General features: G+C 40.9%; 1 protein-coding gene across 1 annotated transcript in view; it reads left to right on the top strand.

Moving 5' to 3' along the window:
• Positions 1 to 11,386, top strand: part of LOC104624582 (solute carrier family 35 member F1-like) — a gene marked incomplete at both ends in the record, with an annotated part of 38,719 nt that extends 27,333 nt beyond the window's left edge. The window contains 2 exons of the mRNA XM_010291989.1: positions 2,769 to 2,821; positions 11,232 to 11,386. Of these exons, the coding sequence (XP_010290291.1) occupies positions 2,769 to 2,821; positions 11,232 to 11,386 (208 nt within the window). The remainder of the gene's footprint in view (positions 1 to 2,768; positions 2,822 to 11,231) is intronic.
• Positions 11,387 to 25,177: the final 13,791 nt, after the last annotated feature.

Here is a 25,177-nt window from a genome sequence, read left to right as displayed (position 1 = left end):
AGAAGTAGGCTGTTGTTTTCTAGAACAGTTTAGCAAGAGTGTTTAATGTTAGACTGTAAGGTAAAATAAACCCAGATAATTCCTGTTGGACAGAAAATGAAGGGCTAAGGTGTCAGGGCAAACAGTGAAGTAAAGAGTTGGCTAACTACCCTGGTGTGGTGGAAAGAGAAGTTTGGTGGATTTAATGTGATTAAAGCAGGGAGGAACTGTATATCAAAACAAGAGAAGAAATTAGTTGATGAGAGTTGGAGATGTAACAGCTACCCAGCAAATGGAGATAATGCTGTCTGATGGAATCACATAATCATAGAATAACCTACTTTGTAATGGACCCCTGAAGGTCATCTGGTTCAAGCTCCTACTCAAAGTTAACTTTCAAAGTTACATCAGGTTGCTCAGGAACTTGTACTGTTGACTTCTTAATATCTCCAAGAACTGAAATGCCAGTTTTGCTGGGAAACCTGTTCCAGTGTTTGACCAATACTTTTTTTTCTTATACTTAATCAGAGTTTCCCACATTGCAACTTGTGGCCATTGTAATTCATCCTTTTGTTGTGTACCTCCAAGAAAAGTCTGACTCTATCTTTTCTGTAACTACCCATTAGGTAGTTAAGATAGCAAATTTATTTTCCCATCCTCCTTTCCCCCATCAAATAATCCCTTCTCTTCTTCACACTGAACAAATCCTGCTATTTCAGCATTTCCTCATGTGCTCCAGCTGCCTGAACCAGGAGTTCCACTGTACTCCCTCCAATTTGTCAACGTGTGTCTTATTCTGGGCAGCCCAAAATTGGATACAGTACTCCAGTTGCTGTCTCACAAAACATGTCCTTCGACTTGCTGTCCAGACTTTTACTAACATAGTCTGGGATGCTGTTGGCCTTCTCTACTCCAGGCACACATTGCTGACTCATGTCCGGGTTGATGTCCACCAGGACTCCAAGGTTTATTTTTGAAAAGCAGCTTTCTATCCAGTCAGCTCCCAGCCTGTACTGTTGCATAGGGTTATTCCACCCCAGTTGCAGGAGTTCATATTTGCTTTTCTTGAACTTCACCAGGTTTCTCTTGGCCCTTTTCTTCAGACTGCATTGTGGGTAGTCCACCCATCCAGTCCATAACTCTACAGTCTTTAACAATCTTTCAGGAAATCATGTTGGAAGCTGTGCTAAAGTCAAGGTTACACCTCATCCCCTCATCCATTCTCTCTCCTGTATTTACTGAGCCAGTCATCTCATCACAGAAGGCAGTCAGTTTGCTCAGGTATGGTTTGCTCTTGAGAAGTCTGTGCTGGCTTTTTCCAGTCATGTCTTCTTCATTTCCTGCAAATGGCTTCTGGGAAGATTTGTCCATAATCTTCCCAAAGGTTAGCGTAAAGCTAGCAAGGCTATAGTTTTTGCTCTTTTTGAAACTGGATGTTGCATTTGTCTCTTTTCAGTCATCAGGGACCTCCTCCAATCACCACAACCTTTTAAAGATCATTGTGGTTCAAATTCTTCAGTGAATCTGGCATCACTAAATGGCAACTTCTGTCGAAGTTGCTCTCACCCCTCTTTGTTTCACAGATCATAATGAATCACAGACCATAGCATATTGTTTTATACTTGTTTTGTGTTGGATAGGCAGTAGTATGAAAGCAATGTTCCTACATTTAAATTATATCAAAATTTGTTTGCCAGAACAAGAGATTTTGCAGGTTTTTTTCATTATATTCTTCAAGAATTGCTGATAAAAGAGACATATGCCTTATGCATGCAAAGACACTTACAATTTAGTTATTTTGCAGACAAAATAATCTCACTGTTCTGCACACAGTATTAGATTTGCCACACATCAGCAGCAAGCAAATTAGAATTTCCAGGATGCAACTCTCTAGACCTGATTAATCTGGAAGGCACTGAGTTCCTGCAGTTTCACTATTAGACTTGGTCTTCCACATACCACCTTTTGTACTAGGTACTTTGTTTTTCAGTCTGTGTAATTCCATGTTTTATACTTGTTTAAAATAGTGTCCAGACTAGCATGCAGAGCTCTGCACAGCAAGAGTTATCTGGAAATCACAGATCAAAGAAAGTGGTTAGCTGAGTGAAGATCTAACTTGTGAGATAGCTAGGTCTATAGACTATGGATAGACTCCAAGGGTCTATTTGCCTGTATTGGGAAGAGCTGACTTGTTGCCACTTTAGAATTTTCTGGATCTAGGATTTTGATGTTAATGTGCAATGCAAGACTTATAAGATGTTGAAAGTGGAATTCTGCAGCTTGGCCCATCCTTTGCTTTATTTCCTGAGTTTCATTGCTGTGACTATTTGATTTCTCTCAGTGGGTAACAAAACACAGTAATGTCCCCAAAGCCAGCCTGTGATATCTATTTATTTGACACTGCAGAGCCGCTCTGAAGGGTGAATAACTCAGGCAGGTACATTATTAATCATTAAAGTTCAAAAGCTTTCAGAATATTAAGTCAGAAGAGTACAAGAGGATTGAACATGGCGGGGATGGGCACTTTGGGCAGGTACTTAGAGAGCTGAAAATAAACCAGTGGAAATTGTATGCTATCACATGTGATTACTGCCCTGAAGATCTTTCAAATACACGGGCACAGCGATAATGCCAGAGTGGATTAGCAAAGTCTGATTGCATTTGGTTCCTACAGAGATTTTTTGTTATAAGGTTATTTATGTTGTTTTGTCCAGCATTTGAAATGAGTAAGTGGAATTAATTTCACTTCTGTTCTCTTCCATCAAATTTTGCCTTCTCTTCTCTTATAGTGCAATCATGGAACACAAAGAGCTATTGAAAGTTCCCTGGGATTGGCAAATAGGTAAGAAAACACTTCACCTCATTGAAGATAGTTGCTGAAGGAGATGTGGAGACAACCAGTGTTTGGGGAGGCTTGCACAAAGTTTCACAGGAGCCAATGTTTGTGACTTTTCTGCCAGTTACTGCCAAAGGTTGAAACACATGCTTCGTAACCTTTCTTAAATGATCTATATACCATTGCTGTATTATGCCATCATTGCACCATTAGTTTAAGCATATGACTGCCATAAGATAATTATTCAGGCAGCCATGAAGTAAAACAATAATTGGGTTCCAGCTCTAAGATTCAGTGCAACACTGGGACAAATAAATGAGCCTTTTCAATGAATGACAAAGGAAGAAAATGGAACCTAAAAAAACCCCTAAAAACTAAAAAAGTACTTGCAGTGCGTATTACACCTCATAAACTCATTTCCAAAGGGAGCATTTCTGTATGCAAATGGTTAATTGCTTTCCAACTAGTCTTGGTGGAATATAGCAGATGTGTCTTTTAGACAAGTTTAGGTAGCATCACGCACAATGGAGCGCTTACTGTGTTTTGCTATGCAGTGGCTTGCATTTTCCTATTTCAGTTTGGAAGCTGAGTTTATGATCTAAGAATCCCATCTAATTAATCAAACAAATTATTTACTTTAAAAGCAAATCAACATTTAGGAAAGGAAAGTCCCCATAATCACGCTTTTACTATTTATGACAATAAAAGTAAAAGAATGCTAATAGTATAGAGTTGATATACTTAGCAGGGGATTCAAGCTTTGGCAATCCGTTGACAATAGCTTGTTACCTAGTTTTAGAATGAACATCAAAATGACAGCTCAGAAGTGTGCAAAGGCAACTGATTATGTGGGGAATCCCTGAGGAGAGGGGATACAAGTTAAGAGGTACACTGTTGTTTTCTTTAAACTTGATTCACGATTTCCTGGACAGGTTGCCCAGAGAGGTGGTAGATGCCCCATCCTTGGAAACATTCAAGGTCAGGTTGGACGGGGCTCTGAGCAACCTGATCTAGTTGAAGATGTCCCTGCTCACTGCAGGGGGTTTGGACTAGATGACCTTAAAAGGTCCCTGCCAGCCCAAGCTATTCTATGATTCCTCTAATCATCATAAACATCACAAAACATTGCACCTAGACTTGGAGATTTGATGGTTGAGCTATAAAACTAAATGACAAATCAATTTAAAGTATCCATGGAGAAGCACACTCAACTGCATACTATAAGTGTATTGGCCGCCTTTAATCTGAGTTAATTAGCATAATTGCATCAGTGTTTGTTTATACTTCATGATAAGGAGCTCAGGGACATAATTAATCTGGTACTGATGGAACTAGCAATGGTCATAGTGAATTAACCTACTGTCTATGTAAATGTCATATATACTTCCATGGGAGTTCTGTTGTAACTCAATATCAGTGAAATGCGCTGTTAAAATTAAAGTCTTACTTGGTCCATGATGCCATTAAAATGTCATTGAAAGTTACTCACTAATTCTGAAGAGTCCCTACGCTTCATAAGGAGGAGATCATCTTAGCAAGAGCATCACAGATATGTACTTGTTTTGTTAGAGCAATAATTGGAAATGTGGTGTAGTTGAACACAGATTAAATGGTGACAATTATGTGTAGTTTTGTGCTCTTCCCTGGCTTCCACTGCACTCTGTGTGCTTTCCATTGCACTGGCAGTGATACAAGGGTGTCAAGTAGTGACTGACAAATCTATGTCATGGTGCTCACAGCCTTGTCCTGAATAGTTATCCACCACGACAGACTCAAACCTGCAGTCCAGCACAGTTAAATCATCAACCTTCTGAATGGTAGTGATAAAGTCACAGCAGGCAACCTAATAAATAACTCAAGGTGGCCTGTTGCCATCTGCCATAACTGTGCTATTAAGAATGGATGAGCTACCTTTCAACTGATGTAAAATGCAAATTATTTTGGAATATAAAGATCTAAAGCCAATCTGTTATGTCTATCATGTTTAAAACAGGCTGTGGCCCTCCTAGTTTTAATTTTGGAAATTCCCCTGATGCATAGCATCATCTTCACACTTAGCATAAAGCGGTGTAGCTCTGAATCCTTGAAGGTTTAAGTATTAATACTTGCTGACAACCTGACTGAAAGGAGAATGATTATACTGTTCTGGCTGAGTGGTTTCATATGAGACCATGACACATTTTGTAGAGTGATAGATGAAATAATAACAAATAAACTAACATCAGTTTTATTTAACAGAAAAGCCAGTTTGAATCTACAAGGAATTGTCCTTTGCTACAGGGGGTTTGAATAATTATGAATGGTCTTTGTTCCAAGAATACAGTATAAAAAATCATAACTGATTCCATTTCATCCCAATGAAAAGATAGCTTTTGTAGTAAAAATATGAAGGCTAAAACATGCAACATTCAACCAGAATGCTCAGGAGCTAAAACAGAAGTTCTCAAGGCATGTTAGTGTTGGTGGTATTTGGGCTACTTCAGAGCAGTCACTGGGGGCAGATCCTGCCCATCTGTGTGAAGATGCCTAGTCTTAAGAGAAGTGGGGAAATACTGAGGGACTAGGGCTTGCTCAGCCTGAAGAAGAAAAGGTTTCGAAGAGTTATCTACAAGGAGGTTATCAAAAGACAGAGCCAAGGTCTTCACAGTGGTGCATGACAGGAGGGGGGGAGACAACAGGCAGAAGCTGAAATGAGAGATTTAGACTGGAAGGAAAAAGGAAAATCTTCTTCACACTGAGGACAGGCCGGTGGTGGAGTTGGTTGCCGAGAGAGGTTGTGTAGTCTCCATCCTCAGAGATTTCAAGACCAGGCTGGGCAAAGGCATAGAATCATAGAAACTTTGGGTTGGAAGAGACCTTTAAAGGTCATCTAGTCCAACCCCCCCCAGCAGTGAGCAGGGACATCTTCAACTAGACCAGGTTGCTCAGAGCCTCCTCCAATCTGACCTGGAATATTTCCAGGGATGGGGCATCTACCACCTCTCTGGGCAGCCTGTGCCAGTGGTTCACCACCCTCATTATGAAAAATTTCCTCCTTATATCTAGCCTAAATCTACTCTCTTTTAATTGAAAACCATTACCCCTTGGCCTGTTGCTACAGGTGCTCCTAAATGTCTGTCCCCATCTGTCTTATAAGCCCCCTTGAAGTACTGGAAGGCTGCAAAAAGGTCTTCCTGGAGCCTTCTCTTCTCCAGGCTGAATAATCCCAACTTTCTCAGCCTTTCCTCATAGGAGAGGTGTTCCATCCCTCTGGTCATTTTTGTGGCCCTCCTCTGGACCTTCTCTAACAGGTCCATGTCTTTCCTGTGTTGAGGACTTCAGTACTCCAGGTGGGGGTCTCACCAGAGTGGAGTAGAGAGGCAGCATCACCTCCCTCGACCTGCTGGCCATGCTTCTTGTGATGCAGCCCAGGATGCAGCTGACCTTCTGGGCTGTGAGCACCCATTGCCAGCTCATGCCGGCTTTTCATCCACCAGTATCCTCAAGTGCTTCTCGGCAGGGCTGCTCTCAATCCCTTCTTTCCCCCAGCCTGTATTGATACTGGCGGTTGCCCCGACCCAGGTGCAGGACCCCACACTTGGCCTTGTTGAACCTCATGAGGTTCACAGGGGCTCATTCCTCGAGCTTGTCCAGATCCCTCTGGATGGCATCCTGTTCCTCAAGCATGTCAACTGCACCACTCAGCTTGGTGTCATCTCTGCAAACGTGCTGAGGGTGCACTTGATTCCACTGTCTATGTCATTGATGAAGAGTCCTGGTCCCAGTACCGACCCCTGAGGGACACCGCTTGTCACCGATCTCTGTCTGGACATTGAGCCATTGACCACTACCCTCTAGATGTGACCATTCAACCAATTCCTTATCCACCCAACAGTCACCCATCAAACCCATATCTCTCCAATATAGAGAGAAGGATGTTGTGGGGGACTGTGACAAAGGTCTTTCAGAAGTCCAGATAGATGACATTGGTAGCTCTTCCCTTGTCCACTGATGTGGTCACTCCATCATAGAAGGCCACTAGGTTGGTCAGGCAGGACTTGCCCTTGATGAAGCCTGTGCTGGCTGTCTTAATCACCTCCCTGTCCTCCATGTGCCTCAGCAGAGCTTCTAGGAAGATCTGTTCCATGATCTTCCCAGGCACAGAGATGAGACTGAAGGGTCAGTAGTTCCCAGGGTCCTTCTTACTCCCTTTTTTAAAAATGGGTGCAATGTTACCCTTTTTCCAGTGTCCAGGGTCTCCACCTGACTTCCAGAACTTTTCAGATATCATGGAGAGTGGCTTGGCAACTACATCATCCAATTCCCTCAGGACTCTGGGATTCATCTCATCAGGTCCCATAGACTTGTGCATATTCAGGTTCCTCAGGTGGTCTCAAACCTGATCTTCTCTTACAATGGGAGGGACTTTGCTCCTCCAGTCCCCATCTTGCTGTCCATCCCCTCTAGAGGTGTGGGAAGAGATACTGCCAGTGTAGACTGAGGCAAAAAATTCACTGAGTACCTCAGCCTTCTCCTCATCCATTGTTACCAGTCTGACAGTCTTGCTCATCAAGGGGATTATGCTTTCTTTGACCTTCCTTTTCTGGCTGACATACCTATAGAAGCCCTTCTTATTCTTTACATCCCTTGCCAAGTTCTGCTCCAGCCATGCCTTGGCCCTCCTGACCTCATCCCTACACAACTGGGCAGCATGCCTGCACTCATCCCAGGATACCTGTCCCTGCTTCTACTGCCTGTGCATTTCCTTCTTGCCCTTTAGTTTGCCCAGCAGGTCTTGACTCAGCCATGCTGGTCTCTTGCCTTCCTCTCCTGATTTCTTACAGCTGGGGACGGAGAGCTCTTGCATTCTATGCAAAGCATCCTTAAAGATCTGCCAGCTCTGTTCTGGTCCCTTGTCCCTGAGAGCAGTTTCCCAGGGGGTCCTATTGACTAACTCCCTGAAGAGCTGGAAGTTTGCTTTCCTAAAAATCAGAGTCCTGACTTTACTCTTTTCCTGCCCCATATCCCTTAGGACAGTGAACTCCACCAGAGCATAATCACTGCAGCCCAGGCTGCCTCCAATCTTGACGTCACCAGTTAGCTCACATGTGTTGGTGACCAACAGGTCCAGTATTGCATCCCCTCTGGTAGGGCTGTCTACTACCTGGCACAGGAAGTTATCCTCCATGTACTCCAAGGAGTCTCCTGGATTGCCTACAGCTTGCTGTGCTACTTCTCCAGCAGGTGTCAAGGTGATTGAAGTCCCGCAGCAGAACGAGAGCCTGTGAGTGTGATGCCTCCTGTAGTTGGAGTGAGAAGGCTTCATCAATAGACTCCTCTTGGTCGGGTGGCCTGTAGTAGACACTAACCACAAGGTTCCCTTTGTTGCCTCGGTCCCTGATTCTTACCCATAAGCTCTCAACCTGCTTGTGGCTATTCCTCAGAGACAGCTCTTTGCACTTTATCCATTTCTTGGTGTAGAGAGCAATGCCTCTGCCCTTCCTTCCTCACCTATCCCTTCTGAACAGCCTGTAGCCATCGATAGCCACACTCCAATTGTGGGATTCGTCCCATCAAGTTTCAGTAATGGTGACAGGGTCAGAGCTTTCTAGCAGCATGGTGACTTCCAGCTCCTCCTGCTTGTTGCCCATGCTGCATGCATTGGTGTAGAGACACTTCAGTTGGGCTGTTGGCCATGTCACCCTCTTAGAGGAACCTTCTTTAGCTCCTCTGAGGTCTTTCTCTGGTGCGACAGGCTGAGGGGCCTCACTAGTACCCCATCCCTCTAACCTTGGTGTGGCATTCCACAGCTTGTTGTTAGCAACTTGGTCTGATTTCACAGCTGAGCCTGGTTTGAACTAGAGACCTCTGAGCTACCATCCAGCCTGAATCACCCCACAATCCTAGGATCCTCAGTGCCCAGTTTAGACATTTATGCAGCATTCACACCCAGCCAGGCAAAACTGGTGGCCTTACCCATCAGAGTGACACAGACAGGCAAGACGGGATTCCTTCCACCAACTTCAGATACCTGAGATGCAGACATCCAATTTAGATAAATCGATTCCCTTGATCATCAGCAACAATAAACAGGCATGACACAAGTCATATTATGCTAAAGGTGGTGTCTAAAAGAGGTTGAACAATCTGCATCCTAAAATTTCCCAATCTCTTCATTGACCACCAACCCTCAGTCTGTGTCCAGAGTTAGGGGTAATGAATCCCACCCACAGCTGCCTTCATGCACATTAAACCTTCAGTTCAGGATAATGCCAGTACATCTGAAAGCACTTATGAATTATGAGCTTCTCAGGGTTTAACACAGACCAGCTGATCAGCAGATCACTACAAAAGCACCTCCTAACTTACCAGGTTGCTTTCTTCTCATGCCTGCTACAGGCAAGTTGGTACTGGTGACTCAGTGCCTGGTTAGACGCAGGTCCCAGCACCTGGGACTGCAGCACTAGTGGTGATTCCCAAGGCTGTCATTTGCACTGCAGGGGTACCCAGGGAAGCTGAGGCTCCAAGCCTTTTACTTAAAACATATTTTTGGTGTGAAAACTGGCCCTTTAAGAAGCAATATCTGAAAATCATATATTGTTATTTCCAGTTTGCTTATTGTCACCACTAAATGCCAGCCAGCTGGTGGGTATTACATGTACTTTTAAGATGTAAATGAAATGCCACTTTATGGTCACCTCTGACAGGACAGCTACAGTTTAAGCAATTTTCTGCTGGAACTGAAATGCCCTTTGGAAAAGCAGCCTGTGAAGTGCCTGTGGTTGGCTGCCAAAGAATATGAACACCAAGGCAGTATCATAAAATTATACTGTTAGTTGAGAGCAGAACACAGCAAAGCACCTGCATATGTGTGTTAAATCCAGACTGACTAGCAGGGGCTCAGTGGACCAGCTGGTGATTTGCAGACTGTACTTTGCAAATGCTGACTTTGGGTCCGGAATGGCATTTGCGCCTGACCTGTTCTTGATTTAAGCCTGGAAGAAAAGCTGACTTAATGCTCAGGTATGCAAACAATTTCTCATTGATCAAAACTACGCTCCATTTGATGCAATCATTTGCTTACTACAGAAGAGTTGCAGAGTTTGCATAAAGTAACTCTTTCAAGCACTGCCTAAGACTGATTCTGTTGTTACACATATACAGTGCACATCATAAAAGTTTGCTCCCGGTTAGTAAAAGCAGTTCTTACTGTGACTATCCATATTCTGACTATAAATTCAAATTCATTATCATGCCATAACACTTGATGTATGGACACTGACATTTTGTGACTGCTGTATTTGTTTCAGATGAGCATACACTTCAGATGCTTCTAAAGGACTCAGACTATCACGGCTGATTTTGTCCTCTAGGTAGCTTTTCTAAAGGGTTTTTAACTAAGTGGGTCCGCAAGCAGATACAAATCACATGGATGTTTCGGTGTTTTTTTTTCTTTCTAATCTCTTTCAGGATTATGGGAATCAGATTTTCTGACACTTTTAGTCAATAACAACATGCTCTGAAGAGCTGGCATGAGTCTAAATTTAGGCTCGTGCACATATCAACAGGGAATTCTGCAGCATATGGCAGCCTGAGAAATATCATTTGCATGAAAGCAGATGAGTGAAGTGTTTACTGTTTTTTTAACTTCATATTGATTAATTTGCCTTGGGATTTATCAAGTAATAACTGAAGCAATGAATTCTTTCCTAGTAAGTTTTTTAGGTTTTTAAATGCAATTAGATTTTTACTATAATGAATTTTTATTATATTACTGTCTAACAATCTAATTTGTGTGAGGCACTCTGTAAGCATATAGCAAGAAAGAGTCTCAGCTCCAGAAAGCTTTATTAAGGAAGGCAGACAAAAAATGGTAGAGGAACAGAGGCGCAAAACTGTGATTTGTCAGGTTTGGTGTCAAAATAGGACTAGGACCTCTGTCACTTGAGTGCTGCCCTCATGCATTCATCCTTTGGTTCATTAACTGCTCTGCAAATACTTTTGCATGCATTTTTTGGGTCTGTTCCCAGAAAATATTGTATGCTCCATCCAACTCAGCTGAACTCAGTTGGTGTTGGAGACATTCAGCTCCTTAAAAGACTAGATTTGATGTGCATCATTTCATCCAAATTTATGTTGGACATGAGGTATTCACTAGTAGTATAAGACACCAAATTAAAACAGCACTGCTATTATGGGGACCACAGAGAGCAGACCTTGTGTCCACTGCTGCATAGGTACGGTTTTCGCTGGTTTTCGTATATATTTAGAATGATGCTCTTAGTCTGTATACATATGTGCATCTTAATAATCTGAATCCATGTTTTTTTGAAGAAGCATTCTTCATCCTTTTCTAAAAACACAGCCTCTTTCCTCCAACATGAGTCATTTCTACAGCCTATGGAAGGTCACTTTCCTTCTCATTTCTCTTCCACAGGCTTGTTGTACGTCGGCTTTAGTGCCTGTATGTTTGGCCTCTACAGCTTTATGCCGGTGGTCATAAAGAAAACCAGTGCTACTGCTGTCAACCTCTCCCTACTGACGGCTGACCTGTACAGCCTCTTCTGTGGATTATTCCTCTTCCACTACAAGGTATGTGGAAACAACAGATGTATTTGGGTAATGGCAGTATGTTTGAAGAAACACCAATGCAGAAACAATGAAACAAAAGAAGCCTCCAAGCTTTGTTAGATCTACACAGTGAAAGTATAGCTTTTTTTTCTATTATTTCAGGCTTCCCACACCAAAACCAATTTTATTTTATTATTTCCAGTTTTTAAAGGGAGCTTATTTGTTCTCATCATTACGAGTTTTAAGATTTGAGTACCTGTTCATCAGCAACTGTATCACTAATTTCATTTTAATTATCAGAGATAACTTTCAGCTGCTGTGACCAGACCCAGGGTGGCAGCATGAAAGGAAGGACTCTTCCAAAAATCCCATAGGGGTTTTTTTGCCAGGGAACAAGATTGTTTCATTCATGCTAATTCTGAATTTATAACTCAAAATTGTCAATGAATTACACCTTACTTATCAGCCAAACCAATGGCTTGCCTGTTAGCGTAAATGCCAAAATGTGTGGCAGATTTGTGTTGAAGCTAAACTTTTATCTCTCAGGTCCTCTATTATTTAAAACATTGTGTTTTACAGGCACACATTTTGTCTCCAATTGCAAGGAATGGCACTTCATTATTCACAAGTATCCCCCCAGTGTCCATCATATGAAAGTAGCATCAGGGTGCTGGAGGCAATTGCTTTGTGTCATCATTTATTCATAAGAACAAGGTTACTTGATAGCTAAAATGGTGGCCCAGAGAAGTGTTAGGAGTGTAAATGAAAGCCTTAAAATTCTGAGTAGCTAACCCACTCAAATCAGATTTTGTGATACTAATGGTACCTGAATGAATGTGAACAAGACAGTGAAAGTTCAAAGCTTGAGTCCAACACAAAATTGTTTTTCACTATTGCCTTTTATTTTGGTTTTATGGCTTTAAGAACTTTGCAGACAGAAGAAAAGCAAGTATAGAAACAAAAATTTGATTGAGAACACAATGTAAATGTTGTCTGCTGCTTCGCAGCTCTGTCTCGTGGTGATTTGGTTCCTCGTTCTTTCTGCCTCACGCTTCAAATCCAAAGTGACATTAGGTATTGGCTGTAAATTTTTACCTCCTGCTAATAATATTATTTGATACCCATAGCAAAATATATTTAGTTATGTTAGTACACCAGTTCTAAGAAAAATGGCTATATTATGCAGTAAAAGACAGACAAATTTAATTCTGAAAACAGTGGCAGTGGTGGTTAGCAAAATCAAAGTCTGTTCGAGGGAGTGACTCAAAAGGCAGCAGGGGTTGGACAGCTTTGTGCTCAGCATTGCTCAAAGCTGGAAAAAAAAAAACCTCAAACAAAAAAGACAATTTTGTAAATGCAAACCTTAAATTTCAGGCACTTGACAGGCAGAAGGTACATAAAAAGTTTCAGTTCTTCCCTGTGTCTAATTGTTGGGTACATTAGCAGAGCCAGGAAGGCAGAATTTTCAACTGCATTGATGCCCTCTCTTCCTTCTGTACGTGCATGTCAGCTCTCGAACACAGTGGCACCTTGGCCTTCCTTTAAGACCTATGCTGAAAAAGTGCTCAAGAAAAGAAAGCTCAGAACTGGAAGGTTTTTTCGTTGAAAGCAAGTTCTCATCATCTGTCCTGATAAACTGGTTGAGTTCCACCTCTGAAGTGGCTGGTGGTCCCTTCTGTCCCTTACTCATCTGATTAGAAAACTGAAAATCTCATTCTCCTGCAGTTAACTGTATCATCCCGTCTTCTTCACAAACATTTATCGAACTTCAGCCTATTTTGGTTTTTTACCTCCACTGCTGTCCTTGGGAGACTGTTTCAGACTATCACTACTCCAACAGTTACAACCTTATTTCCAGCATAAATTTACTTGTGGCTAGTTTTGGTCCACTCGTCTTTCTGCCAAGGGTATACCTTAGCATCAAGAATGCCCCATCTCCTTAGCATTTTACTCCATTGGTGCATCAATAGAGACCAGTCATAGAATCATATCCTCTCTCAGCCTCTAGTTCACTAATCAGAGCAAGCTCTTCTCTGCATCTCATCGGGTTGGATTTCATCCTTCCTGAGATAGTCCCTTCAACTCGAGAAGCAGGAAAGGTCCCTCCAGCACCTGGTGCAATGTTCCTGTCTCTGCATTTCTCCGGGAAGCCTGTTACCCCATAGATAGTAAGACTGTATTTACATTTTTCATCAGTGCTTTCCTTTTGTGGTTTGTACTCATCCTGCAATCCATGTAACTCATGTGTGTCTCTCCTTTGTTCTTCCCAGCTGAAGTGCTGATAAGGAGAAGACCTTTGTCAGGACTTTGTGGAAGGGCCTTTACCTGAAATGCAATATCAACTTCCCGAGCTCCTTTCAAGTGTCTCCTTTCATACCCTTCAAACTTACATTGCAGAGGAAATTTGAAAAGAGAGGCTGTATTCAGAGATCATCCAGATTTAAAAGCCCACTTAATTATCTGGTTACTTCTTTAGTTACCATGTGTTTATCCTTAGTCAGATCACCTCCTCCATTTCTTTCTGGTTTCCTATCAGGTATCATTTTACATGAGGAAGTAGAACTGTGAAATGTGCAACTTGCACTCGGTAATGAAGTCTAATATGTTAACATTACATGATCTAAACGAATTCCCCTCCTAAGACTGTGTACACTTGCTTGTTTTCTAGCTTTTAAAATGCTGTTTCATTCCCAGCCTTCAGACACGCAGCTCTTTCTGCGTATTGCTGCACAGCCAGTGGGCACAGCCCCACTTCACTGGGACGCAAATGGTTTTATGCTGAATTAGTATCAACTGAGTGGTTTAGTGCCCCTTGCAGAATATAGTTTTATGAGGCTTTCAAGAAACAGTTATGATTTTTTTCCCTGTGCTGCTACTTTTATCACCAGACAGGTTTATTGCACCTATAGCGGTAAATCTATGAAAATCCATGGAAAACGCAGGAAATGAGTTTAACTGGGCATTAGAGCCTCTGAAACCAAACCAACGAGAAGATTGCATTTGAAGTGTTTTGATTCGTTAGCATTTCATTTTTTTATAATACAGACTTGCAACATTATGACACACAGGACAGTGAGTTTATAAACAGCTACATTTATATTCTTACCCCACATACAGGTATCTTTGTAGCGCATTGAACAGTTCCCGGGCCCGTGGAAGCTAGAAATACAGCATGTTAAGTTGACACAATGCCGGTGATGTGTTAATTGTTCAAGATGCTATTTAATTAAAATGTAATGATTTGTGACTTTCAATTTGAGGTAGATGACTATATTGTAGTGCATCGTTCTTAAAATTATCTGCATCCCTTAAATAAAAGTGCTCTTTTTAGTTCTTCTGTAATCAATAATTGATTCCAGATATTCCAGTGGATGGGGAAATGTGTCTGGCCTCTTCGGTGGCTGAATATTGACCAATGCTGTAGCATTTTACATATACAGCTGCATATCTTCAATCTTTTTTTTAAATTCTTACCATATTGATATACTTTATACAATTTTGTTCAAAACTTTCCTAGCTCATTTCACCTTCATCTTCAGCACAATTAAATTATCTCCTACTTTGAAAAACAAAGGCCATCAGAGTCCTAAAACTTAACAGACGATTATCATTATCATTATTGTTGTTGTTTTTATTATTATTATTACTACTATGTTATCCTGTCCTACCACATTCATCTTCACCTCTGGCCTTTCAAACTCATCTTTTGGTTTGAGCTTTGCCTTAATTACTTCATCTCTATGAACTTCAGTGTTCCCAGGAGTACTAAAGCCAGGGGCTCTTTCCCACCCCACACAGGCAGGAGGAGTCCACAGTGCCCCCCGGGAGTGGGGAACGAGCCTGCGCAGCAGAGCCGAGGGGCTGCTTTGCTGGTTGGGTTTCACCCATGCTTTCTGTATATAGACATGAGAGTAAACAGCTTTGGAACCAGACAGCAGGATGCGATACAAATGTGAGAGATGCTGTAGGGAGGGATGTCTCGGCACAACATGGAGGAAATTTAATGTTCCGAGTAACAGGACGGTCCTTGCCCTGTCAGAGACTGCGATAGCCGTTCTCCGTCATGGGTACGCTGACACCAGTTGGTGCTGGCAAATTCAGGGCTGGCCGTCCGGGTGCAAGGGGTTGGAACTTTTGTACAACTTCAGTTATTTCTTAGTTAGGAGGGGTTCTGTTTTACATTTTAGTCTCAGCCTTAGCTTTATTTTTATGTTTATTTTTGAAGTTCATACTTTTCATTTGCAAGCCGTATGTTGTGCTTTAGTCATTCTAAGCAAACTGGGTTCTCACTAAATAATCTAAGCAGTTTATTTTATGTTTTCCACCAGCTAAAGCATGCATACTGATTATGTTCTGCACCAGCAGGTCAAGTCACACTATATTATACCATTACCTAGCAAGTCAAGCACAATCAATTATATTCTGCCTTGGCAAATTCATTCATTATTTTATCCAAGAGGCAGCTATAAAAAATCAGAATTTCTGGATATAGTAGCAATTTCCAAATGAAGAAAATGCATGTATTTCATAATAAATCAAGGAAGTCATATATCTTTATTTAGAATCACGGAGAGTATCTGTGACAAAGGACTTGGCTACACAAATAAACATGATACTCAAAACCTTTCAGCGCTAGAAGTCTGAAATTATGCTAGCTGAAGCCTCACTCACTGATGCTTACTGATGATTCTAAAAATGACTTTTCAATGCTAATTCCCTCCAATGGAAGGGAGCAGATGACAGCCTTCCCATTACATCAAGAAACAAGCCATAAAAGAGGGTGCCTTTTAACATCATGGAGAAGAGGGGGTACAATTGGGAGCAATAGGTTCCAATTTTATTTTTACCAGCACAGATCCTAAGCAATGCCCATGAATTGGGGATTTACATAGGCTTCACTGAGAGGAAAATTTGGCCCTTACTGGCAACGAAGAAGAATTAGGAGCTTCTGCTAAAAGCATGTACTTTACCATCTGGATCCAAATCACTGAAGCCAGTATGAGCTTTTCTGCTGACTTTAGTGGGCTTTAGTTCATTTTCCTAAATTAGGAAAGTCTGTCACTCAAGGAATAACCTTAACAAAAGTTCACAGTTTCGTTCCTGTGGGGAGAAACACCATGCCTTATTGTGACTCTATGCTTCCTGTATTTTGTTCGTGAAGGATGGATATGATGTCTGCAGCTTGGGAGCAGGAGGTAGAATTAGTTTGGTTTGGAGGAGGATTGTTTGTTTATTAGTTTGATTTTTACTTGGCAGCCATCCATAAACACCTGAGAGACTTTTCCCAATCATCTGGCCAAGCTGAGAAAATACTTCAGATGATGTTCTCACTTTTTTTTAATATATCTGCAAGTATAAGATGAAATCAGTAAGATCCTTTTCTTTGCTTGCGCTTGTTAGGGGACTGGCACCTATGTGTGTCAAACTTTGAGGGTGGTGGTGTCAGTGGTGCATCCTTATTTCTAGGAGAGCAGGCAGTGCAGTCTAAACAACTAGTTTCTACATTATTAATTCCTCAATCCTATACTTCAGGATATTTTCCCAATGAAATCAGATATACAAGCTGCTTGACCCATAAGCTCTCTGTTTGAATGGAATTTAATCTCACAGGGCATCTGTCCTGGTGAAGGCTTCTCAGCCTTTGATAATAATGAGGCTAAATCATATTACTAGTTAATTCTTTATGCTATTGGTAATGTGCAGAAAGCTACGTGCGTGTTTCCCTTTCTTTTCCAGACTACTAGATTTCTTATAGTGGGACTCCATCGCAACAGCTCCATTCCCATGAAGCTGTATTGTCTGCATACCTTTCATCTAAGTGGCATTTTAAAAACTTCTTTTTCACACTTCTTGTCTTTATTTATTTATTTAGTTGCATTTCCTTCTCCAAATTATAATCAATTAGAAAATAGTTAGGCTTCCATATTTGAAAAGCTGCCTTGAGGTGGAAAGGAATTAGGTGTGTCTTCGGTCACACCTGAGTATTCCTATGACAGAACGGGCCACATCCCCTCACCCCTTGTCTGAGGGCGCAGGATGCCATACAGTAAAATAGCTATGAAGTAAAATGACAAAAAAGAGTAGAAGCTGAAAAATTAAATGACTCCCACCAAGGTGTTGCACAGTCTGACAGTAGATTTTTAACAACACAGCACAGATATGGCAGCTTTCTGAAAGTACCATGTTGTTAGAAGGATATCTCTTCCTTTCACAGTGTTATCTTGCAATAGATTCATTAGTTGCAAAGCATGAATAGTGAACTCCACTGTTTTGGAGCCATCAAAAAGAATGTAAAAGAAATGACATTCGTACTGCAGAAGTTACGATGAAAGCTTCAATTTCAATTACATTTTTTTCAGGCACTAACTCATCATAAATGTCAGGTTTTGTAGGTTGTTTTCAGGGTTTTTAGCTTGGAGAGGGTTGGTCTTATGCTAAAAGACTGCTCACAACAGAACTGGTTAGGAGTTTTCTAGCAAAATACATTTTTGTTGGAAATGCCTAATTATCAAGACAGAAATGTTGGGTGAAAACATTCTGTTTTCAGTATGGTCCCAAGGAAACACAGGCTGGCATTTCACAGACCCTGACTGTTGTTTAAGTCTAAGAGGCTGCAGCAGCGCACATTTTCCAACGTTTTCTGCCAGGTATTCTAGGACTGCAAGATCTCAGGCATGAGAAGACACGAGCTACGCAGCTCATGGATTCTGGAAGCCAGACTACAAATCTCAGTTCTGCATTAAGCAGCCCAGAACCCCAAGAAGGAGCTTTTAAGGCTTCCAGGCATCTGCCATGGAGATAATCCTGGCAGCTGCAGTCAGCAGTTGCCACAGTTTTCAGCAAGCATATTTTGTCTGTTTTAGAAACAACAGCTTTAGGTGTTTCACAAGAGAAGCAAATGTAGGATTTCTGTTCCTGAAAGAGCTTCAGTTTCTATTTTACATCTCAGTTCAGTAATTTTTTTCTTTTCTTTAAATACGGAACAATGGCTTGGTTTCCTAGCCAGCAACTAGTTCATAATTACAGCAAGAGAAAAGCCAGGAGTTGATCTACCTACCTATGCATGGGTTTATATTCTCTTAACTATGTAATTTAAATTTCTTAATATTCGTAATGAATGCCTGGTTAACAGCGCTTAACAAAAGCACTGTTCTTGCATTGTTGACACCTGGTTGTCAACTCATAATATGTTTTTCGGGTTTTTGTATCAATGACTAGATGCTCATAATATTTCTTTTCTTTCTCCATTTCTCCCCCGTCTTTATTCTGTGTAACTTTTGAATCAAATCTTTTTACGTTTCAGTGTCACATCTTACTGCATAGCTTAAGTGTCAAATTATGTTTGCGATTTCAAAAGAGCCTTTCAGTTTGACACATTTATACTCTTTTTAAATCCCTGTGTAAGGTAGGTACACAAGTAAATTTTCATTCGTATAAAAGGTGTTCGAGGCCAGTTGAAACTCATGTAATCACTAAATAGAACCTATTTCAGACTGAAGTAAGAAGTCGTTTATACTGACAATCCAACCAATCGGGAAAAAAAGCACCACTGTGACTGAGTGCTGCCTTTGGTCATATTGGATAGTGAATTGCCTATTGACTACTCAAAAGAATACATGACATGAAAAAAGAATGTAAATGTTAACTGTAGTAAACAACTGTGTAAAATCAGCCTGTTCACAGAGAGTCCCCAGAGGAGGAGACAGTATATCTGCCTGTGCAATTGACTTAAGTTGATGGTCAGATTTGCTTGCAATGAACCACTTAAGTGCTCTTACTATAAGGCACAGGGAAAGTGGTTTACCTACCTTACAGTGAGAAGTTGTTGCTTTTCAGACAAAATTATGAACAAAAGTTTTAAGTCCTAGCATAGAACTTTTTAGTTTTCTCTAATTTTTTATACAAAATGAAGAGGAACCACAGGATTGTAAGTTTCCAGTGTTGGCATTTCTCTATATGGACGATGTTATGCTGAGGGTTGGTATTGCTTTCAGTTATTATAAAATACTCTTTCTTAAGTGTCTTGAACAAAGAATGGTGTTTGGAGAACGATTTGTACATGGATAAATAAACAGGAATGTAATATGACTACTTGAACAAGAAAATTCACCTCACTGTCATGGGACCTGAATTTTCAACACCTTGCAGAATGCTGAGTCCATGATCCACAAGCCTTCACTGCTTTCTTAGGAGGGGTAGGTAAGGGGTAGCAGTATTTAGGGAACTACTGAGAAATGGTTAGGGAGTTGGGAGGGGTGTAATTCAGGATGCTGTTTCATTTTGTATATAATCTGAAGTCACTGCTGTCCACATCAGAGGAGGCGGTCCCACTGATCTCTTCTGTCCCCACCTCTGCTCCCAGGCACAACAATGTTCCAGACACATAGCAGCCAAAGGGAGGCAACAACATTGTACTGGTGGAACATGCAATTGTATCCTTACTTTTAGCACAAGGCCTCCATCCATCAATCATTTTCATATGGAGTTAATAATTGGATGTAATTGACTTAAATTCAAAAACCCAAATATCGTAACAATGGGCCTTGAGCACAGGGAGCCAAGTAACAGTCATCTTAAATTACTTTGTTTGAATTAATTTTATGTTTCAATATAAGAAAAAAGTTGTTCAGAGATTTCTTAAATATACCACAGAGTACATTATGACGTTTAATTCTTATACTCTGAAGGAAATAAATAGCAATTTGGAAAAAGTAGTGAAGAGTCATGTGAAAGGTAAAGGTGAACTGCTTATAATTCCTACCCAATATGAAAGTGAAAACATATTAGCAGAAATCTTCCTGTTATTGGAAATTATCAACTCTTGAATGATAGTTCTTCAATAAATCCATATGGGTTTTAAAAGTGCTGGTGAACATGGGGTGAAAAAGGAAATTTGGGGGAGTGGAGCAATAGAGATGCATAACAACAGACAACAAAAAAATGGTTTGAATAACTGCAGAAAGCAAAAAATATTGTAATAAATACTGCCTTTTACTTTATTACAAGAAAAAACACAGACAGGAAAACATAACAAAGACATCCTATTAAAAGAGTTGGGTCTTACTGACAACATACTTATTCTAAATGATAGCTCAATGAATATGGAAACAAAGACCAAGAGGCTTAGCTTCATGATTATTTGTGGGGGAAAAAATTACACGAGAACCTCAGCATTTTGCAAGTCAAACATACTTTTGAAGACAAGGGAGTACAATGAATGTGTCGAGTTACATACCTCGGCAATAATTTGCAACCCAAAGGAGACAGTCAAATAAAAGTCATGAATTAACAAGCAGCATCTGCATTCAAAAGCTTAAATAAGGTTCAGTTACTGAAAATCTGCAAAGATTTTCAAATTATGATTCTTCAAGTTGAATGCTATTTCCATCTTAGCATATAGAAACAAAGGCTAGAAGTTCCCCAGAGATGTAGATAGAATCATCTTTGGAAGCAAATGGTAGGGGTTAAATGCAATAGCTGGGTTACAAATTTGGAGGTTTATTACGGAATTGAGCAGGTCCTTGTTTCCAGAAGTGACCAGAAAAGAAGGTAGAATATTTAGGAAGTGTTTTAAGAATTATGCCTGGCCATCCACACAGTCCATGAGCCACTGGGAAGAAACATATGTAAAATTGAAAATTAATTCATTTATTTGTTTTGATTAACTAACTGGATTGAAGTGCTTACTCCAGCTGTGCCTGGAGTAATGCCAAATCAATGAATGCTACAGACATACAGGTTTAAAGCATCCAAATTACCTTCTATTTCCTACCAAAATGAAGGAATGGGTCAACAGATGGACATAACATCAGTCAGAGGACATCAATTCTACATGCTTTCAATCTAAGCAGTAGGGTATTTTATTAACTGCTAGAAAGTCTTCAAAAAGCATCTTCTTTTTGTCTAAACTCCCCCTTCCCACTAAATTGGAAGCTTTCAAACCTGTGAGATGGGATAGATGCTTGTCATCAGCACTGCTGCTAAGCAACTTATCTTAATTAACTGGGGTAAACTTCTGGAGTTATTCTCACCACCTGCATGTGTTACATTTGTCAAGCAAGAGTGTCTGCTCTTTCAGGTCTTTAAAAGGCTCATAATCAGTCTGAAGGAGCTTTGACTTAAAGTAATCTGGATTTTGCATCTTAAGTACAAGAGGAGAACTTGTAGCGGAGAGCTCCAGATGCAACTGGATGAGCCATCCTTTTAAAAAGCTGCCAGAAATTAACAGAGTTAAAACAAGGAATAGAAAATAATCACAAAAGAAAACTGATACTGTTGAGGTGAAAAAGAAAATGAGAAAAATCTAATGGCTATAAAAGATAAACCAAGGTTGCCAATGAAGAAGAAAGTGAAACAAACAGCAAAATGTTTGTTTGTATAATGTTGTATAACAGCAAAATGGTATTGTATATGAAGAGAAGGAGTAGTTTCACTATGCAAAGACAGCAGAGGCCAAAATTGAATCACCTTTAGTTTGGTAGCAAAACAAAATCAGAACTTTCTGTCACATTCAGTAAGGACAAGAGTTAAATGTTAAGACAATGCTCTATAATTAATAGAAATGGAAATTATTGCATCAGCAGTAACAGTAGAAACAGAACACAGTAATCTCAATACTTTCAAGCTTGGGAATATAGATAGTTGGAAGAATTGTGTATGAAGTAGGCAATAAACTAAAATCAGAAGTAGACACCAAGGAGGAATAATTAGGGACATGGAAAACTGGATAAAATGCAACCTTGTTCACAAAAGGTAAATCATGCCAATCTAAATCTGATGTCTGTCTGATAATTTAACAGATTTTTGTACATAAAATGGTAGATATAATCTGTAAGGCTTTTGTATGGTGCAGTGTAGAAAATGGTCAATTAAGCTAAGGAACAGGTTTAGCACTGTAAAGATTGGACGCTAGGTAAGAAACTGGCTAATGAGGATAGAGGACAAGGCAACGTGCTGAGACAGCTTGCTAGAAGGAACTCACTGATGGAGGTCCCGAAGAGTTGGTCTGAAGACTGGTCTTGTGTAGTGATTGTAACTTTGGCACCCTCAGTAGGAAGAAGGATTAAAATATCAGGCAACAAGAACTGGATGACATCATTGAGTAACGCTATGAAGCACAGAGTGGGAGATAATGTCTGTGGCAACAGAGGGGAGGAATTTGAGCACGGTTGTGACAAAGCTGCTTCCAAATGGGTCGGTCTCGGTATTTCTAGTATTGATGGAGAAGTGCTAAGGCCACAGGACAGCACAACACAGGACAGCATTTTGCTAGCTGTAGCTACAGAGATTTTTGGTCAGCCCAAGAGGGACAAACCGAGCTTTTTAACTTCTCTATCTGCTTCAAAGCTTTGACAAAGTAAGCGTGTGTCCACCAACATCGTACCAAATGTGCAAATCGTAAAAGCTGTATGTAGCATAGCTTTGATTTCTGGTGGACTGGGAGGGACTATGATACCTCAACATATAGAAATTAATCTATAAATTCACAGGGAAGAAACGAGAACTATTTGAGCTAAAGACATAGGAACATATGGGTGGAAACACACACATTTGGAATAGAAATTAGGGGGATTTTTTGGCTATCATAGCAAGGAGGTTCCAGAACAGACTGCAGATTAAGGGGGAGTGGACAAAAACCCTAATAATGCTTGCAGGAGGACAGGGCGTATTTGCCAGATGGAATATGTGATCTGACTGTATGCCGTAATGGGGGGTTGGATTTGACGGCTTGGGACGTGCTCTCTGTTCCGATTCCCTCGTGCACCTGACTTGTGAGTTGACTCAATTGAGAGCTCTTGGAGCTCCTGAAGTTTTGCCTCACGTTTTCTGCAGCAAACACGCCAGACCACAGAGAACCCCGATGTGAAACAGCCGTATCGCACTCCCTCCAGATAGCTCACATATAGTCACTCGTGGCAAGAGTAACTGCTGCTGCATGTTCCTTGTTTCTTAGGGTAGGAATGCTCCCTGTTTGCATGGCTGAGAGAAAAGAACACCGTTCTGGGAGAGCGTTACTGCAGGAATATGTTGTTAGATTCAGCAGAAAGATATAAACAAAGGATCCAGGATGAATCAATTATTGTAACCTTGGTTTTGAACACACTGAACACAATTAGCCTCATATATAATAATACAAAATCAAGTACAGCAGACAGCTGCTATTATATTAAATAGTTACACACAAAACCAGAAAGACACGTTGCAGCTGACAGCTGATAGAGCAAACCAGCAAAGAATGTTGAAAGGTAAATGTGGGGAAGGGAAATTGTTTTGATTTTTATAAGTGTTTCTGTTGTGCTCCTCCTTTTTGTATTAAGAACATTTAAAATGATAACTGCTTTGACAAGCGATTGATACAAAATAACCAGAAATGAAGTCCCCTTATCCCACAGTAAGGATGCTCACAGGAGATTAGAGCAGTGTAATGGAAGTGTTTTAACTTCACATAAAAATCTCTTTCCTATGTAGATAAGGTAAGATTAAAACAGATTGCAGGACTCATTCTACCTTGCACTTTTTAATTAGGCAGGCTGTTGGTACTGCAGGGGTACTGAACACAGGCTCATTTTTTCTCCACATCTGATGGCGCAGGCAACAAAGGGAAACAGAAGAGAAAGCAGCATTCCCATCTCTGCCGGCACCCAGGATAGGAAGATAAGCCATTTCACACAAACATTTTGCCCTAACAGGCACGTTTTTAAAAAGGACAGCCTATTAAGAAATTTTTCTAATGATACCATTTGAGAAGCATGAAATGATGCGCATTTGTGCAAAACCAGTATTTGTCTTACAGCTGCCTACATCAACCCCGGAGATTTTTCTCAAAATGCTATCATTTTTCTCTGTAAGTTTGTTTTATTCCACCAGTGAATTCCAGGAAAACTATGAAGTTTCCCAAATTTTAACAGAATTGGTGGCGAAAGTTTTCCAGTAGCCCCCTCCTCCTTTTTCTCCTGTATAGGTAACCTCAGCATCTAAGAGCTTAGGACTTTCCCATTCACCACTCTTTAACTGTTAAGTTAAACTGTGCCCACCAGCAAATACCACGCAAGGACTGGAAAAGAGGGCACTGCTACATGACAGAAGGCATGGACCGCTATGTTTTACCTACAGTAAAACATGCAAGCACTAGAACCAGTTCTCTCAGAATCAACTGGAAAATAGAGAAAATGTGTCATATGATTAGTTCACATCCCAATTTCTATGCAACATTTGCGATTCAGCATAAGCCATAGTAACGGGCAGCATTTCGTCTGAGAGCACACTGAGGATGCAAGCAGGCCGCAGGAATTAGGAATTAAGGAGTGTGGCCTTTCTGTCATGCATGAAACGACAGTGCAAAACTTCCTTTGGCTTCTTTGTTTTCGCTAAATGGCAATGAGGCTGATGTCGGGTTTTCACTGTCATTGAAGCAAGCCAGGTGCTTCGTGCTTTGGGTTCTGGCTGGCATGAGTAACAATGATGTGTTGAGACATGTCCTGCAGCTCAAGCCTCCTTCATCCAGTGAAAAACTGTACCTCAGCGTTTCAGTCCCTTTAGGGATCTCTAGATTAAAGATCTGACAGGTCTGGCAGGACATATAAAGGTTCAGGTGAACAAGTTTTATCTGTTTGAACGCAGTCTGGAAAGCTCACAGCAGCCCTTCTGGTGTTTGGTGCCGCTTGGGTTTTACAAAATACTGCGTATCACTGGCTTGGTGGCCTCCCCAATTTCTGTTGATGACAAAGACATATCATCACCTGCCTAGAGCTTAGTTCTGCAGTAGGTGCGGAAATATGTCTACAGCGTCTCCTGGAGAAACTGGCGGCTCGT

The sequence above is a fragment of the Phaethon lepturus genome, unplaced genomic scaffold (genome assembly GCF_000687285.1).
Source record: "Phaethon lepturus isolate BGI_N335 unplaced genomic scaffold, ASM68728v1 scaffold11710, whole genome shotgun sequence".
Classification (NCBI taxonomy): domain Eukaryota; kingdom Metazoa; phylum Chordata; class Aves; order Phaethontiformes; family Phaethontidae; genus Phaethon; species Phaethon lepturus.
This window is presented reverse-complemented; position numbering and strand designations above follow the sequence as displayed.